This window comes from Mastomys coucha, unplaced genomic scaffold, assembly GCF_008632895.1.
Source record: "Mastomys coucha isolate ucsf_1 unplaced genomic scaffold, UCSF_Mcou_1 pScaffold10, whole genome shotgun sequence".
In the NCBI taxonomy this organism is placed as follows: Eukaryota; Metazoa; Chordata; class Mammalia; order Rodentia; family Muridae; genus Mastomys; species Mastomys coucha.
The window spans coordinates 5,248,366-5,266,617 of NW_022196892.1; the positions used below are offsets into that span (position 1 = coordinate 5,248,366).

The 18,252-nt window shown below is 41.2% G+C and overlaps 1 protein-coding gene and 1 long non-coding RNA gene across 30 annotated transcripts in view; one reads left to right on the top strand and one right to left on the bottom strand.

The window, feature by feature from the left end:
* Cadps (calcium dependent secretion activator) overlaps positions 1 to 18,252 on the bottom strand; it is a 470,401-nt gene that overhangs the window by 351,281 nt on the left and 100,868 nt on the right. For all 29 annotated transcript variants that reach the window (XM_031345056.1, XM_031344954.1, XM_031345138.1 and 26 more), the window contains exon 2: positions 6,487 to 6,600. In XM_031345056.1, the coding sequence (XP_031200916.1) occupies positions 6,487 to 6,600 (114 nt within the window). The remainder of the gene's footprint in view (positions 1 to 6,486; positions 6,601 to 18,252) is intronic.
* The window catches only part of LOC116073341, a 41,335-nt gene that overhangs the window by 11,002 nt on the left and 12,081 nt on the right, over positions 1 to 18,252 (top strand). Inside the window, exons 3-4 of the long non-coding RNA XR_004111772.1 lie at positions 659 to 821; positions 9,569 to 9,639. This is a non-coding gene — a long non-coding RNA (uncharacterized LOC116073341). The remainder of the gene's footprint in view (positions 1 to 658; positions 822 to 9,568; positions 9,640 to 18,252) is intronic.

Here is an 18,252-nt window from a genome sequence, read left to right on the forward strand (position 1 = left end):
AGTCTGCTAAATTGGGCCTACTCCTGGAAGCTTCTAGCCTCCATACAATCTATCTAGGTCTAGAATGTTTTCAGCTTTTGAGACTTTACTGCTGAATAAGCTTACCCTTTCTTTTTCTTTCTGAACTCTAGCTGGTCAACTTGACTGTTCTGGCTCAAACTCTTTTCCACACTAACTGATTCAATCTGGCTTCTTTCCCTTCTGACTGAATTGTACCACTTGGCCTCAAACTAACTCTAGCAATCTGTTCTGATCTTCTGGCTCCTACTCATTCTCTGACTCATTCTAGCTTCACTTTTGTCTCTCTCTTTACCCTGTTTCTGTAAAACTCTCCCAGCAAACTGCCTCCTCTCCTTTCTCCCTCTGCCTCTCCTCTTTTCCCCCTCTTATGTTGCTTCTTTCTTCCCTGTTTGTGTGAGAGTTGGGCATATCCTAGTCTGTCAAATCTTTCTCTGATTCATCACTTTGTCTGCCACTCAATTAGACATCACTTTCAAACATGGTGCTTCCTTCCACCAACTAACTTTACTTTCATTGTTTGGGATTAAAGATATGTATTAAGGTCAGGTCTATAGTCCAACCAGAGAGATTAAAGGTGTGTACTAAGCACTGAGCCATACCACAACTAAAAATAGTTTTGTTTTGTTTCCTTTTTCAGTAAATAACACAATCTTGGGGTTCACAGTGTCATCAAATATCCTGAAGCAGGTCAGGGTGCCTATGCTGGAGTCTATGGTAATCAAGAAGAACCCAGCATCTAGGGGTGCCTATTTGGGAGTCTAAGGTAGTCATTAAACCCCGCAGAAGTAAGTACTCCTGAGGTAAGTGAATGTGAGCAAGGGACAGAAAACCAGTAAGGATGTACATATTTCAGACTGAAGGAACAATTTGTGTAACAAGGTCAAAAGGACCTTGTCTAAGGAAACAGGGATAATTGAGTGTAGGCCATGGCAATAAAGTGTAGGGGGTGCTGGCATGAGATAAACATGAATGGCTAAATATCCACGACTCTGTGTATTGGCATTATAGCCACTGGCTTGCATTTTAAGGACACTAGAGAAACACTGATGGTTGTAAATTGGGGCATGGCACAATAGTAGAAGGAGCCAACTGAGAAGTCCTTCCAGGGGACAGGTAAGGAGCACTGGTGTCATAAACAAGGGCTTCCCTTCTTTGTTGTCAGCTCTAAGGATTATGATTAGTTTAGAAATATTCAAACAGCAATGGAGCCATGCTTTTTCTCCCCAGCTGTGATGCTAATGTCCCACAAACCAAGGAGAGCCCAATTAAACTCTCACTATCACATTCGTTTTCCTCAAAGCCCTTCTCTAGCTTTCATCTGCCATAGTTCATGACTATTTGGTAAATATTTGAATCTCAGGATAGATTCTAAGTTTTGGGAAGACAGTGTTAAAGGGTTTCCTTTTTCATTCATTTTTAATTTTCTCCTTTACTCTGGTGTGTGTGACTGTGTGTGTGTGTGTGTGTGTGTGTGTGTGTGTGTGTGTGTGTACGCGCATGCACGGGTGTGCGCACGTGTGTGTGTGTGCATGTGTGTATGTGTATGTGTGTGTGTATGTGAGTGTGTGTGTGAGTTTGTGTGAGTGTATGTGTGTGTATGTATGTGTATGTATTTGTGTATGTTTGTGTATGTGTGTGTTTACATTTGCCTGTGTGCATGCGGACTCATAAGTACTACAGATAGAGGTCAGAAGACAACCTTAGGTGTTGGTCCTCTCCTTCCACCTTGTTTGATACAGGGTCTCCTTTTCACTCCTGGCTACTTCAGGCTAGCTGACCCATGAGTTTCTTTCTCCACCTTCCGTCTTGGTCTAAAAGTACTGTGATTACAGACATATGCTACTGTGTACATCTTTACCTACATGGGCTCTCAGGATTCAAACCCATATCCTTATACTTGCATGGCAAGTGTTTTTATCAATTGAGCCATCTCCCAAAGCTTCCTTTTTGTTGTTGTTGTTTTTTGTTTGTTTGTTTGTTTGTTTGTTTTTGAGACAGGGTTTCTCCGTATAGCCCTGGCTGTCCTGGAACTCACTCTGTAGACCAGGCTGGCCTCGAACTCAGAAATCCGTCTGCCTCTGCCTACCAAGTGCTGGGATTAAAGGTGTGCACCACCACCACCTGGCCAAAGCTTCTTTGTTTTGTTTGTAAAATTGTTTGTACCTAACATAGTATCTGGTACACAGCTGAGTCCAATGTATACTTGTTGAAGTATACTGGTAAGAACAGTGAAGATGTTTCCAGCAGAAACCCTGCTGATTAACCAGATTATATCAGAATGAGATGGGAAAATAGGAGTCAGAAGACATGTATGTGGGCCTCCAAAAAAGTGAGTTAGGACCAAGATTCTATAGACCCCATAGCCATGAGCAAACAGGATGGTGACAGTAAATTCTGGATATGTCAACTCTCCAGGTCCTTTCCTTGAACAGAGCAGTCACTTAGTATGTGTTAAGGGCATTGTGTTCACTTCAGAAGTGACTTAACCCATTTGGAGCTCATTGTTTTTCACCAACACATGAGGTCAATCCAGCCTCATCTTTGATGAGGATAGAGCTGAGGGGACTTTGAAACGAAAAGTGATCTATCAGTTCAGTTCAGAGAAGTACCATGTGACTTCAGCCACTGCAGGAGTGGCCACAAGTACATCAACATGTGCAGGGGGGCTAAGGACTGAGGAAATGGGGAGAAACAGAGTGTCAGAAGGAGGTGAGTCAGCCAGAAAACAGAGGATACTAGCCGGACACTAATTTCCCTGGCTTTTTAGTGTGCCAAAAGACAAGTGAAGCCACAGCTCTTGCCAGTCAGCTTGTATGAACACAAGTAAATCTCTTTGTATTCTTTGTGTTTGCTTTTTCTTGGGATCAGTTCTATCCACAACATTCATAACCCTTCCTTAGTCCTCTAACATCTTCTTGACAGGTCCGAATGTCAGGGGAAGATATGTAGATACATGAGATCCATTCATTAGCCTTGCCTTCCCATATGATTGCTAAGGACTCACCAGATTGTTTTATTAGTGAACACATTTATACCTAAGAGATACGCACGTACAGGGAGGTTGGCTTAGCTGCTACTTTCTTGCTGACAGACTATGGCTAGGGCAGATCTTTTCCTGTCTTAAAAAGTAGATTATCTTGCCCAAGGAGATGGCCTAGTAGATAAAGGCATTCATAGCTCAAGACTAGCAAGTGGAATTCAATTCCTTGAACTCACATAAAAATCTAAAGCAGAAGCAACAGGAGCGACTCTGCCTCAAAAATAAGGCAGAGGGCAATAACAAGCTCCTTGTATGTTGTTCTCTGACCTTTACATGTGTGCTGTAGCATGAGTTAATAAGTCAATCTCTCTCTGTCTCTCACACATACACACTATATTTTGAAAACTGAAATATCCCATGTGAGAATGTGAATAAGAATAATGCTTGATATTAAGAGAAATAAACTGAAACTACCATATGCACACACACACACATGCAGGGGGTACTTTTATAAATGAAGAAATTGTAGATTCAAACGTATGAGACATTTATCTAAAAATCTTGGGATCCTGATGGTGACTTGATGCCTGGCCTGAAGACCATGTGGATGTGAAAGGACACAGTGACTGGATCACATCTGATCGAATCTGCTGTAGCCCTGGGGCCTCATAGCCATAATTCAAGAGATTCAAGGAATAATTTGCAGCCTGTTTGACTTCCCTTGGCAATCAGGGCCACTAGGAATGGACAAAACAAACCTGTGCACTCTTTACAGCCATTAGAGCATTTGGCCTCCTTCAATTCCTCATTCCCCTTTTCCCTTGCATCTACTGATGGTTGGTTAGTCTCAGACTGAGCTAGATAGGCACACAAGTGGGTAAAAATTGTTCTTTCTCAGCTTCTTTTATTTCTGCTTATAGCTCTCTACTATGGTAGTAAGTAGTATGTGAACAATTTATCCCTTAGCTACACAACAGCAATGGCTATTACTAACTTGTCTACTGTTCTGCTGTAGTACTCTCAGGACCTTTGAGGACAATGTAATATAATTGCTATTGGTAGGTTGAACTGGGAAGAAATGGTATACTGGGGCGGAGGACAGTGTATGTGTATACGAGCTTACATACACACACACACACAGACACACACACACACACACACACACACGAGAGTGCAAGTGTGCACAGGTAAATACTTGCAAACACTGGAGAGAGGTGGAGAGGAAGAAAAAAGAGAGAGGGAAGGGGACAGAGGGAAAGAGAGCAGCAGAGAAAAATAGACTGAGGGAAGACAAAGAGAGAAGAAAAGGAAGGGGAGATGGGAGATAGGATGAGAGAGAATGAGAATGAAGTAGTAAAAACAGTGGTGTTGGTGGTTTCCTCTGCTAAGAATAGAGCCACACAGTTCTGACCAAATGACAATAATAACAACTCCCATTTTCTCTCTGGGAAACACCTATACTTTGCTACAAAGCTTGGAACAGGCTAAGTCTAAACTCAGATTACAGAGGTGGTCCTGGTCTTGAGCCTTGAGTCAGGCTAATTCAACCCTACCCACTGTGAAAAGTCCCTGGGCTTTGGCAGTTCTCAGCAAAGAAGTGTGTTCCCTTTGTCCCTGGAGTAGCTAACCTGTAGGGACATGCATGCATCTCCTATATGCAGAGAATGCAGGATGGAGCCAGCAGAAATATGGAGGAAGGGTACATACTATCCACATACTATTGGTATACTATTGGCATCTCCAAATGCAACCATGCCTAAGGCTAGCTCTAACCTGGAAACAAAGTTTCTTGAAAAAAAATCCCCTTTAGGTTTAAACCAGTTTGAGCTAGCTGCAGGTCATCTGAAATACAAAGTCCTGGCAGAGGTAGAGGCCTACAGAGATGTATGTGAAGGTTTGCAAGGGCTAGGGAAGAGTTACTAGCCTCTCAACAGCCCAGGGAAGAAGGAAAATGGAGGAAGGAGGTGCCAGAAATGATAATCTAAGGCTCTCTAAAGCCTAGCCAATGAAGAAAGTAGTTGGACCTCTAATCCTTCCATTCTTTTCTATGCTACTCAAATCCTAACAGGAAAGACTCAATCCTTCTCTCCCTGTAGCCTCACCAGACCCAGAAGGAGCCCTTTCACAGAGAACTAGCCACTATCAATGAAACTCACAAATCACTATAGATATTGTAACTTCCAAAGACTCGTTAGCATGCTGATGATGATTAATTTTCAATTTTAATTAACAGAAATGACACTTTCTTGTAATTTGCATCATTAGTTAAATAAGCGTCCTAATTAGGATTTGTAATATACAGATTTACAAACTCCAGTTGATAAGCATAAACATGAGAAGGGGCTGCCTGTTTTGACAAGCGTTCTCTCATTACTCTCCCACTGGCTTTCGGAATCTGGGGAAAAGGAGGGGATTGGTTTCATTTCCAGGCAGCTTCTATGTGAAATATTTGATTAGAGTAGCTGATTTGCCCTTTCTGCATTTTTCTTAGTCTATCAATAGGATGGAAAATATTTTTGATAACCAACTATAAAAGTGTTCTACAGTCTAGGGTAACACTTAGCGTATTGCCTATTTATAAAAATGAGTTTGAAAACAGCAGCTTTTTTCATGTCCATGTGTCCATGTATGTGCATGCACATATGTGTACATGTATATATGGAGGCTAAAGATCAACTTTTGATCTCATTCTTTTGGGGCCATTTTTTTGAGACACCTTTTTATTTGTTTGTTTGCTTGCTTTTGGCAACAGATCTTACTGGAAGGAACTTTCAGAGTTAGGTTGACTGATCAGTTGTAGCAGTTTGAATGAGAACAGCCCTCATAGGCTCATAGATATGAATACTTGGTCACCAGGGAGTGGCACTATTTGAAAGGATTTGGAGGTGTGGACCTATTGAAAGAAATGTGTCACTGCAAGTGGGCTTTGAGGTTTTGAACAGTCTATTCCAAGCTCAGAATCTCTCTCTTGCCTGAGAGATGCTTGTGCAGAACTCTCAGCTATATCTCTAGCACCATGTCTGTCTGAGCATCACCATGCTTCCTGTCACAAGGATAATGGATGAAACTTCTGAAAGTGTAAACAAGCCACAATCAAATGCTTTCTTCTATAGGAGTTGCCATGGTCATGGTGTCTCTTCATAGCAACAGAACAGTAACTAAGACATTGATGAACCTCAGGAATTCCCCTATCTCCACCTCTCCAGCACTGGGATTGCAAGCATACAACACTGAACCCAGACTTTTATGTGGAGCTAAGGATTCCACTCAAGTCTTCAGGCTTGTGTGTCAAGTACTCTGCGTACCAAATCATCAATCCAATGACCAACTGCAGGAGTTATTTGCATTATCCCCTACAGTAAAACTGTAGTGTCTCTTGTCAGATGACTACTGACACCTCTGCATCAGCCAAGGTGCTACACCTTCTGCAATCTTTCTCAGCTCGGTAGGCTAGGCATGTGCTTCAGGCTGCAGACAGGGCTTACCTCATAGTAGCTCTGGACAGCATTCATAAAGGCTTCATCAGCCACGATTTGGGTCTCTCCATTGAGGAAAGCCTGGAACCGGTCTTTAACAGTCTGTAGCTGCTGTTTGCTGATCTGCAGAGAGAGAAAGAGAACCTTGAAGGTTTCATGTAAACAGGGATGTGGCTATATCACAAGAAAGATGCCCACCTATCAGAGTGTGGGCTGGCCTGATAAATGAGCAAACTTTCTGAACTCATGTGGAATACAGTCATTGCTAAAAATAATACAAGCCACAGTTTTAATACATTGCTTTACAACCACACAGGAATACGTTTACCACAGAAATCAGCAAGTGCTATCAAGTAGGTTTGTGCCATGTGGCTGGCCAGTCTGGGTCTCCCTCAACCCACGGGGAAACAGGGTCCTAGTCAGGTTGACAAGGCATAGGCGAAGAAATAATGGCAGAGATAATACATAGAAGTGCAGGATCAGAATGTATTTCTCAAAAATGTCATCAGACTTTTACAGTCATTATAAAAGAGAAATGAAAAATCTGGCAGCTCAGTGGTTGAGGTACATCTGAGGCCACCTGAAACACACTGGGTCTAAAGCAGCCACCTCTTCTGGACAGGTGAGGCACCCCCCACCCCCCCACCCCGGCCCAAGCACTCTGGACCTGGGGGGTGGGGGCTGCGGACTGCATGAGGCTTGAAGCTTGAATGCTCTCTCTTGAATCTGATTGTATAAATCTGTGCACAAAATGAAAACCAGGCTTATATAGTATACAGAAAACAGGGTGAATGACCAAAGTCACGTAGGCAAGTGAGGGCCACATCAAGGTCAGTAAGATCAGACAGCAAGACAAAAGTCAAGTAGCCAAGTGACATCACATCAAGTTTGTTAAGATCAGGCAGCCAGGTGTGGAGCAAAAGAGCAGTAGTGCCCTTCCCGCTCGGGCAAACACCAGGAAGTCCCAATCTAGCGGTTCCTGAGAATGCCCTTAAGTGAGGGAAGCCCTTCAATTACTCTCTAGTATGTAAAGCAATTCTGTCTTCTGAGGGACTGCTCTGAGAATTCTAGCAATGTTTACAGTTAACAATAGTGCCTGACCTCTATTCCTAACTCTGAGGACACCCTGTCTGATAAGACAGCTTCCTTGTGAGAAATTCCAAGCTAACAACAGCTTGGTAATGAATTAGGATATATTGGAACGCTGTGCTGGCCAGGGAACAATGTTTAATCTTAGTTTTAACTATTTACGAATCATTTCTTGGGGCACCTTTATGTCTGAATAAGAAGGCATGTCTACGATTGGGAAGACTAATCTGGAACACATCTGAGTTAGGAGATGCCAGTAAGTGACTGAATACCCAGGAGGCAAACTCCCTTTGAAGTCGTAGGCCCCTGGTCCATGATCAGGCTTTCAAGCCTGATACTGCAGACTTTAGGAGTAGATGAGTGGGCGTGACAGGTTTGTTTGTTTGTTGTTTGTTTATTCCTAACTTTTGGGAAAGAATTGGCTGTTAAAAGATTTCTTAGGGAATGATGCTTGGTTATATTCAGAAGTTGCTAATTTTTTTTTTTTTTATTATTTCTTACTTTGATCTGTGCCTGTGGTTATATATAGACACAGTGCTTGTAAGATAGAATCTGTAGAGAAGTGGGTCATGTCTGTTTCCAGAATCACATTTATGGATGCATCATTGGCTGATGTTATGAGCCACACGGGACTATTTATACTGTAGAAATCAGCAAATATCACTATGCAAACAAGCAGGTCTGTTTATTTATTTATTTATAACTTTAAAGAAGAGGCTGCTCTTGGAGTGTTGCCTAGCAGACACTCCACCTGCAGGGTCTTCAGAGGTCTGAACCCCTATTAGCATGTACCCTGCAGAGGCTGTGGAACCTCTGGTGGTATGGGTATACTTCTGGCCAAGAGTCAATAGCACTGAGGTTCAGGGGGTGAGGTTGCATACTGGGCAGTTCTTTCTGTACAAGTTCCTGCCCACACAACCCCAATCATCTTGTCTCCAAGGAAAACATTCCTATAAGATCCATGCCAACTATCCTCCTCTGTTTGTAAATGCCCCATCTTCTGAATAAGGGGGCATAATATGAAGCAGGTTGCATGCAACACACATGTTTTTTTTTTCTGTTCATTAAAGAAGTATTGATTTTCTTTATTATGCTTGTGAATGTCCCATCTTCTGATCACCATGATCAGCTCTGGCACAAAGTACTCAAAATTCTGTCTCAGGTTAAGACCTCCTCACACATGACTCAAAGGCAAATATTTATTTTTATGACTTGTGGTTATGACTAAATGTGTTAAGCCCATTTTGCTATCTTTTTCACTAAGGTTTCCCTGGAGCCTCCCTAGTGCCTTACATGTGACAAGCAGTCAATTAATGTTGATTTAACTGAATGAACAAAGTGCAGGAAAGATGTTATCTGTGGGTAGCCTTGAAATAGCTCTAGTTTCTGTTGACACTATATAAAATAAATAAACTACTCAAAGTTCAAGTTCCTGACTTCTATAAAGGTAAAGGCTTTGGAAAATGTTACGTTTCAAAATGAAGGATGACGTGTTCCTGACAACCACAGTTCTCGTAGAAAAATAACTTTCTGGTAGCATCATGATGTCTGGCCACCATGGCATTGTGGAAAAGCCACCTAAATTCAGGGTTGGCCAGGGGGTTGAAGCTTCTCTAGAGCGAGGCTAGCCTTAAATAAATGCATTTGATCTCACTAGTTTCCCATTTGGCATACAGTAAGTACTCTAACTGCTTACTACTTCATGAGGTTACAGCCCTTTGGTGACTTGAGTCCTTATTGCCTAGCAAGATCACAGGCTGACTACAGAAAATTTAATATGTGTACATATTGTACATATGTGTGTGTATGTGAGCATGTGCTGAGAGAGAGACAGAGACAGAAAGACAGAGACAGACTGACAGACAGACAGATACACACACAGGGAGAGAGAGGGGGGAGGACAGAGGAAGGGAGGGAGGGAGGTAAGGAGGGAGGGAGGGAGAGGCTATGGATTGAGCCTATGCTTCTCAGGTGTTTTCTTTTTTTTCTTGTTGCATTCTAGGCAAGCATTCTACCACAGAACTACCTGTACAGCTCAGACGCTACATTCTTTAACAGTTTGGAGGGTGGATGGTGAGTATTCCTACTACAAAAAAGCTATTTGTGTGAGGTGATGCTTTTGTCATTTAGATTGAACCTGTTCTATGGTGGGGGCATAATATAAAGCAGGTTACATGCAACACATGTTTTTTTTTTCTGTTCATTAAGGAAGTATTGATTTTCTTTATGGATTTCAAAGGCCTGTATTATTAGAAATGAATATAAGTAGAAAATAAAGTTTAAAGCTCTAGGAGACTGAAACCTCATCTGAGTTTCTATTCAAGAAAGAAAACAAGAAGCGTTCACAGAATGTTCATAACTGGCAGCTGTGTACTCTGACTAAAGTTTGTAAGTTTTGGAGAACTGGGCAGGGAGGGATATGGAAGCAAAGGAAGGTGAAGAGATTTAAGTTTGACAAGATTCATGCTTGTTTGTTTATTAAATTTCTTGTATGTATATGTATGTATATTTGTTCACATATGTATAGGTATGAGGAGGCCATAGGTCAACCTTGTATATTATTTCTTAGGAGGCATTCACCATGTTTTTTGAATCAAAGTGCTCACTGGGTCTTGAGGTTTGCAGAATACTCTAAGTTAATTGTTCAGCAAGTTCTAGGGAACTGTCTTGTTTTATCTCCTCGGTTCTGGGATTATAATTGTGTACCTGCCCATGGGCACTGGGATCACAGGTTTCTATGTGTACATGACGCTGGGATCACAGGATTCTACCTGTCTGTGGGGTTGGGATCGTCCTCACGCAAGTGCCGCAGGCATTAAAGACTGAGCCATCTTCCCTGTCTTGAGATTCATACTTGCCATGCTCTAGGGAATCCACCACTCAACATTACCAACATTTGTAAAGTTTTAAAAAGTTGACATGATCTTTAAAATGCTTTATTTTAACCAATATGTCCCCAAACCACTTTCATGTATAATCATGACAAGAACTTCCAATGAGGTATTTCATTCGTGTTGTGCTGTATCTTGCAAATAAGCATAGTTTCCTCTTCTAAGACACCACAGTTGAGTCACTGCAGGTGGCTGGAGCTATCACATTGAATGGTACAGCCTTAGAATATGGAAGGAACACACATCTTCAGTTATGCTGTCCTGTTCAGATCCAGCACAATGACTCTGCCTCTGGAACGGAACTGTACAGCAGTCTTTATCCCCAAGATTTATAATGTTAAGGTCTTTCTCATTATTTCACGCTCACACTGTGTAGCTGGACTTTTGCATATACCAAGGAAAATGGACCTCAAGTTTGAATTACATCTAAATAAGCAGCAGGGAACCCAGTCACAAGCCAGCATGCTAGCATGAGTCCCTCCAAAGCAGATTAGGTGGAACTTACTCACATCAGAATTCCTAGCTGGTCAGAACAAACCAGGGCATTTCACAGACTTTATGTTTAGGATCCGTTCCAACTCATGTCAATCCTAGCTCTGTGAGACTGGGGGGCAGGCAGCCTTGGGTAAGCATTTGTTTTTAGTAATTGAAATAAAATTAGGAGCACACACCAGCTGAGTGATGAAGACTGATTGCTGACTAAAGCCAAATCCATTATCTGAGCATCCAATAAATAAGCATGGAGCTCATTTATATACAGGCATTTACAAAGAGCCCAGGAGGAATGCAGAGCACTGCCAGAATCTAAGGGTTCAATAGTCAAAAAACCCACAGTCATTCCTTGATCTCATTCACCAAGCCAAAGCACTGGGTAATCTAAAGGTGTTGAGGCATGTCCTTAGAGCCCTTCTATCTATATATAAAAGGAAAAGCATATAGAGCTAGACCAAATTATGTTCTAGGATTTCAGAGGGGGTGAAACTACAGAATATACAATTCTTGAGAAAAAAGCAAGAAGGGGACAGATCTGGGTCCTTTTGAACACACACAATATAAATAGACTTTCATGTACACATAATTAATGGCTTACTTGCCCTGAATTAACCTTTGATCTAGATATAATTAAAACTTGAGGCTCATTTTCCTTGGTGTATGCAAAAGTCTAGCTACACAGTGGGAGCATGACATGAGGAAGACCTTAACATCAACAATCTCAAGGATGAAGACTGGCCACTGACCAGTAGCAGGATTAAGCTTTGGAATGAGAGGCTGTCCTTCCCTGTATGACTTGATGACCACACATCACATTTAAGATTCAACTGCTGTCTTTGCCACCTGGCTTCTCAAAGTCAGTGTTGTCATGGACCAAATTCTGGTTTCAAAAAACCTTTGAGAGTATTAAGCTCACAGCGCAGGGGAGCAAGGATAACTCTGATAGCAGAACCTGCTATCTTTCCATCAGTCTGCTTCTTTTCCATCTACACTTAACCATTTCCTTACTATAGAGCAGTTAATCTGTAAACTCTCCAGCTTTGTCTCATCAGGCAGAGGAACCTGAATTTATCTCCATGTTTGCTTCCATGTCATGTCAACCAAAGCTGATTACATAAGATGGCAGTGAGGATGCTCAGAGACAGGACTGACATGGGATGAGTGTTCAGCCTATGCTAGCTGCTACGGATGGGTCTTACCATTAGACTGAACATGTTGCTCTCTTAATATGGCCAAACTGTGATAAATTGTACACATCTACAAAATTCAGCCCACATGTTCTTTCTTAGCAGCCTCTATGTAGAGTTTTACAGTTTTCTCAGTACTTTGAAGGAGTCACATATAGTACTACTCTTCAGAGACAGGGACATGGATTAGAGCTCAGACCAGAACACTTAGGATCAAAGGGGCAGAGGTCCATTTATATTTTGGTGTGCCTATTTATTTCCAAGCATGAGAAAGCTGCATTCCCTAAGCCTTGGATCCTCATGTAAAAATATGGGGATTATATAAGACCTGTGTCCCAAGATTGTTTGGAAGATTAAAAGGGATGGGGACTTAGCCCACTGCCTGGCACATTCAATCAAGTTAACTGAGGGAGACAGTAACTAAACACTTCCCAGGTCCTAGGTGAGACTGCACTCCATGCTTCTCCATGTCCTATTCTGCCCTGTCCCAGGACACATTCTGCCTTACCCCAGCACACTGCTGCCTTCCTGGTACTCTGGAGCCTTTGTTGTCTGAAGCTTTATCCTGGCTGTTCCCTGATGAGGTCATCTTTCTGCTTTTCCCTATAGCCACTACTCAGGAATCTAACCCAACCCCCAATCTCTAGGAGGGCCTTTCTTGACCAAGCAACAAGCTAAAGCTCCCAGGCTAATCTCCACCACATTGCACTGGTCCTAAGAATTTGGATCATGGCCTCTCTTATTACAAGATTTCTCTCCAAACAGAGCTCATTTCTGAATAAGAATTGGTTTTCACTTCCTTCTCTGCAAACCAATAGAAGCTTAAAAAAAACCATTTTATTACATGTTTGTTTATTTCGTATGTGTGTGTGTGTGTGTGTGTGTGTGTGTGTGTCTATGTGCAGTTCTATGTGCATGAATATAGACTTGTTCCACAGTGGGCATGTGTTTGTTAGAAGGCAACAGATTGGAGTCAGTTATCTCCTACCATGTGGATCTGGGATGGAACTCAGGTTATCAGACTTGATAGTAGCTGGCTTTTTCTGTTGAGTCACCTAATGTCCCCCTTCTTTTTTATCATAATACTCTCCAAAGACAACCAATAGCCTGACTCCTATCATCATCGATCATTTTTCAAGCTCTTAGTGTGATACTGGTACAGTCATGAACAGCAGATCTAGCCAGAGTTCTGTAGAATTGGCTGTAGCAGTAGATTGTTTACCATTATTGCTATTCCAAAGTAAAGAGGAATCTGCCACTGTTCATCTAGTTTCTCATTGATGGGTATTTAGGCCTTCTATATTTGATCATGATCTGCCTCCCACAAAAATATATTTCATAAATATCCCAACCCCATCTACATTCATACTGATATGCTTAGTGCTTCATACATAATTAGCCTTTAGGAAGTATTTGTTGACTGAATCTGTTACCTTAGTGAATAATTCATGTATACTAAGCTCGAGAGATGGAAAATTAACAAGGTACAATCTTATCCATCAGACCACAGATCATTTGCCTACTTGGCTTTCTAATATTCATTGTTACTGCCTAACAAAATGAAAATCTTAGGTGCTCATAAAAACAGCTAGACTAAGAGTCAGTCTGTAGGACAGAGGTTCTGTCTGGGTGAAAGTTAACTGACCTAGTAGATAGGGCTGAGTCCAGAAGATGATCTTGCACAAACAAACTAAAATAATTGGCCTAGGCTAACTGTCAATGGTAGCCCAACTCTAAACAAACAAATAGGCCCACACAAGCTGCTTACCGACAGAGCCTCCTAATGTAGATGGGCATCTAACAGCATTTAACATGTACAGAAGCCACTGGGCATCAAGGTCAGAACTGAGAATTGCAGCAATGAGTTTTAAGAGAAGAAAACCTGTAGAGGGAAGTGCTGCAGCTCTAGCAAGAGCCACTCAGACACTGTGGATTCAATCTGCTTCATTAACCAAGGTCTGGAAATTCCCACTCTCCTTCAGGACATTTGTAACTCATTGCAGCACTTGGCAGGAGTGTGAGATGGATTTCAGTCAGGAGGAAACATCATGTCCTAAGTGATTGTCTTAAGGAAAGGAAGAGCTAAGCCAGAGCCAGCTCTGGTTGAATGCTGGTTATACTGCAGTATCTTGGGCAAGTAATTCACTTTTGTGTCTGTCCCCTAGAAGCAAAGGACAGTGCTGTCTCCTTGTAGAACAGTGCTTTCTTCTTCCAGGTTTTTTATGAGATCCGGACAAGATGATCTATGGGAGTCACACAGAACACTGCCCAGTGTACAGCAATGGCTCCTATGATGTATTATTGTTGTTATTAAATTTCCTTTCACCTTTCATCTTCTTCTCGTTTCTTTTTGCTTATGTACTCACTTTTGAAATTGCATGAATGTGGTTGGTATTCACCATGATTTCTTCCTAAGCCCTTCCATTTTAGGGGTTAAAATGACCGCTGCTTCTGTCCAGTCTCCTTGAAAGTAGGGATGGCCATGAGACAGTGCCAGGTATCTCTAAGGCCTTTGGAGAACACTATTGAAATTCTCACAAAAAGGAGTCTACTCAGAGACATCATATTTTCCTTCCTGTTGCCTCTTCTCTGGATGGAGCAAACAACTATAGTATCTACAGCTGGAGTGAAAGACCATGAACATTGCAGAAATAGTGAATCACTGAATCAATATTTGTTAATACGGATCTCTGGACTTAAGGATGGGAGCTATGCATGAGCCTTGACTTGTCCATGCCACTGAAAGATTTCTTTTATTTGCATCCAACTGCTTTTCTATTATGCATATGGCTTTCTGCAGTCACAGAGAAAAACACAGTTGCTAAAGTATTCATTGGGTAGTATGCTTCCTATTACATAACTGTATGACGAGGGAAGAAGGAAGCCATATCTATCCTGTAAGTGTAAATTTAACACAGATGGGAGAGTGGAAAGCTACCCTTTGGTGTTAGAGATGTGTGTGTGCATGTGTGTCTGTCTGTCAGTCTATCTGTCTTCTTTGGTATATGTATATATTCATGGGGTGTGAGTGCATGCATGTGCACATATATGGGCATTGGGTATCCACTTCTTTCACTCTCCAGTTTATCTTTTGAGACAGAGTCTTGCTACACAATAATGCTCCATTATCAACATGTTATGCTCTATCATTGTGCATTCACATTCCATGTACTCCTGCTTTAATTTTAGAGTGACAGCTAAATATATATATATATATTATATATATATTATACATATATATGTATATATAATGAAATTATACTTCTTAAATTAAGTCTGCATTTTTAAATAATTAATAGAAAACCCCATTGATCATGTTATTCTTAAAAATATATTTGTGAAAGAAAGAACAAAGCCAGAGGAGCACCATATGACACTACCAAAAAGCATTCTAAGACCTAAAAGGACACAAGCTTGGAGAGACAGTAAGTGAACATTGATTAAGACAGGATTAAGACATTGATTATTTCCCAGAAAACAGCCATCTATCAGAAGAGGAACAGGAAAAGGAATTTAGAGAAGACTTGGTGCTAACAGCTGGATGGAGGAGGGGATGAAATGCTCTGGTATAGGATGCTAGCTTACTGGCACAGTGAGCATGTGGGAGGCCCCAGGTTCCAGCCCAGTAACTCCCAAATAACACAATAACATAATGATAAAAACAGAGACAAATGAAAAATAGAGAAGAGAAGAGGGAGAAAAAGAAGGATAGAGGTCTGCTTCCACCAATCACAGAACAGGGAAATATGGTCTACCCCTTGCCCTTGAAAACAATGCATTCTTTAGAAATAAGTTTTCCCTCCACTTTGGAGGCACTGAGGCACTAGTCACTTGGATTCTTTTGACAGACTAAGCAACAAAGAGGCACAGATCAAAGGCTTTTGAAAACCATTAGCCTTGTATTTCAAAGTCTCCACATAACTTGAAATGCTGAGGACCCCAAAGGGCTTCCATTAGGCAAATTGTGTTATATCTCTTGATGTCTACTGTAACTCAAATTAAAACTGGGTTGTTTGAAGTATTTATTAATTCTAAAACTAACAAGAATAAACTTATTATACATTGACCTAAATAACACATTGCATGAAAATATTAAGAGGTTAACATTTTATTATTACTATTTTATAATAATAATTATTATTAAAATATTTAATTAAAAGGTTAATAGTGAAAACATTTGGAGTATTTATTAGTACTTTAAATCTGTGTTGGATAAAAAGAGGACAGGTGGATTCTCACTTCTGCTTCAGTATTCAATCTGTTCCCAGTATTGCTCTGACTAGGGTATGTGGAGAGAGCCTGCCCTTCTGTGGAGATGACATTGTTTTCCAAACAAAAATGTTGATAGCCATGCTAGGTAAATGTGACAGCCTTCGCCAGCACCATTGCAAAGATCAAAGGATGGTATTTTTTTTTTACACATTGGTAGAAATATTTTTTAAATCAAATCAATAAATGTCTCATATTCAACAATAGTCAGATCCATTGGTTTATTTTGTTCTTTGAAAGACTTGTACCCATGCAAGTCAAAGAAGTTTGTTCATACAAAAACATTTGCTCATTGAGTTATACAAGTACTTCAAATGTCAACAAATTTTATTAACTAATGTGCAAAAATGCTGTATTACTTAATATCATCGTGAGTATTACCCCAAAAGACTGCAACGGATTAAGAACACTGTCAGGAAGTTGCCATGCTCATGGTTGTGGGTTAAACTGTCCAACTCTAACATGAGCAAAATACAATGTCTGTTTCCTTAATAATGTTGACCCCCTTTATTAATTTCCTGAAAATATCTGTGAAATACATAAACTTGTCTTTAGTTGTTCTTTCAGTTAAAGATGGTGTTCCAGTCACCATGGACATTACTTCAAAAACTTAAAAATACATCTACCATACAAGGCAGTTATTTATATCACACAGACAGCCGAACACTCATGTTATAGATGCACAATTCTCAGGCTCCAAATCATGGACTCAGCTCCAGTTTCCATCTTCTCTACCTCAATGAACTACAGATGTTATATATAAACATGAAGCAATTTCTGCATAGCTATCTCTATCAAATCCAATGTAATCTAATACACCTGACATGAAATAGAGACCAGCTGGGAGTACATGGAGGAGATGAGTGGGCAGAGAGTATGGTATGAATGGGCTCACAGTATGTGATATGTCCAATAAGATGCTGCTCCCTCAGCATCACCAAGGCACTGATACCCAGCCATGTTCTTGCAGCACACAGCAGATGCTGATAAGTTGCTGTGTTTACTGAATCCTTTCCTTATTGCAGCCATATAAATGATTCACTGCTGCCCTTGTCATGCTAAGGCAGCAGTAACTTTCTTCACTGCTGCTTCTGCACCATCATTGAAACCAGCAGTGTCTCATCAACATTAGCAGAATTACCTTGAAGATCTCGGTGGGCACAGCTATATGTCATGTACCCATGATTAGTGAACTGAATAGGTGCCGTGTGGTAGTTAGGAAGAGTGGGGGGTGGGGTGGGATGTGATCACAGAGGGCAAGGTACTAGCACACAGTGAGTAGGAAATGGAACATGATGGTACAGACCTTGCATGCCAAAGTGAGGGTTTGATTCCTAATTCACTGAGGAGCCACTGACATACACTGAACAAGAGTGGGCATGGTTTGAGAGCCCTGAGAGTCAATGTGTAAAGAGGACCATGTTTTGTGTAAGCTGTGACATTTGAAAAGAGGGTCTGAAATAGAACAGAATCTCTGGCTTCAGAGCCAGGGACAGCAGGGAGAATAGGATGGAGGATGGGGAGATGGAGAAGGCGTGAGAAGGGTATGTTGGGGTAGGAGCGCAACATCCATGAGGAGATACATAAGGAAAGGGGGGTCAGTTGAAGGTCACATCAAGAATTTCTTTTGTCAGTTTTTAGGTAAAGATCACAGAGTGAACACGCTGAGGACTGGGGTGAGGTGACAGTTCCATTTGGCTGGAGACCAGGTTAAACAGTACAACCCAACAACACACGAGATTGCTAATCATGAGCAGAATCCAGGGCCTTGGGAATGTAATCAAAAATTTATCAGTAGCAATTATTTTTAGAAAATAGGGTAGAAAACCCCGAATACTGACTACACA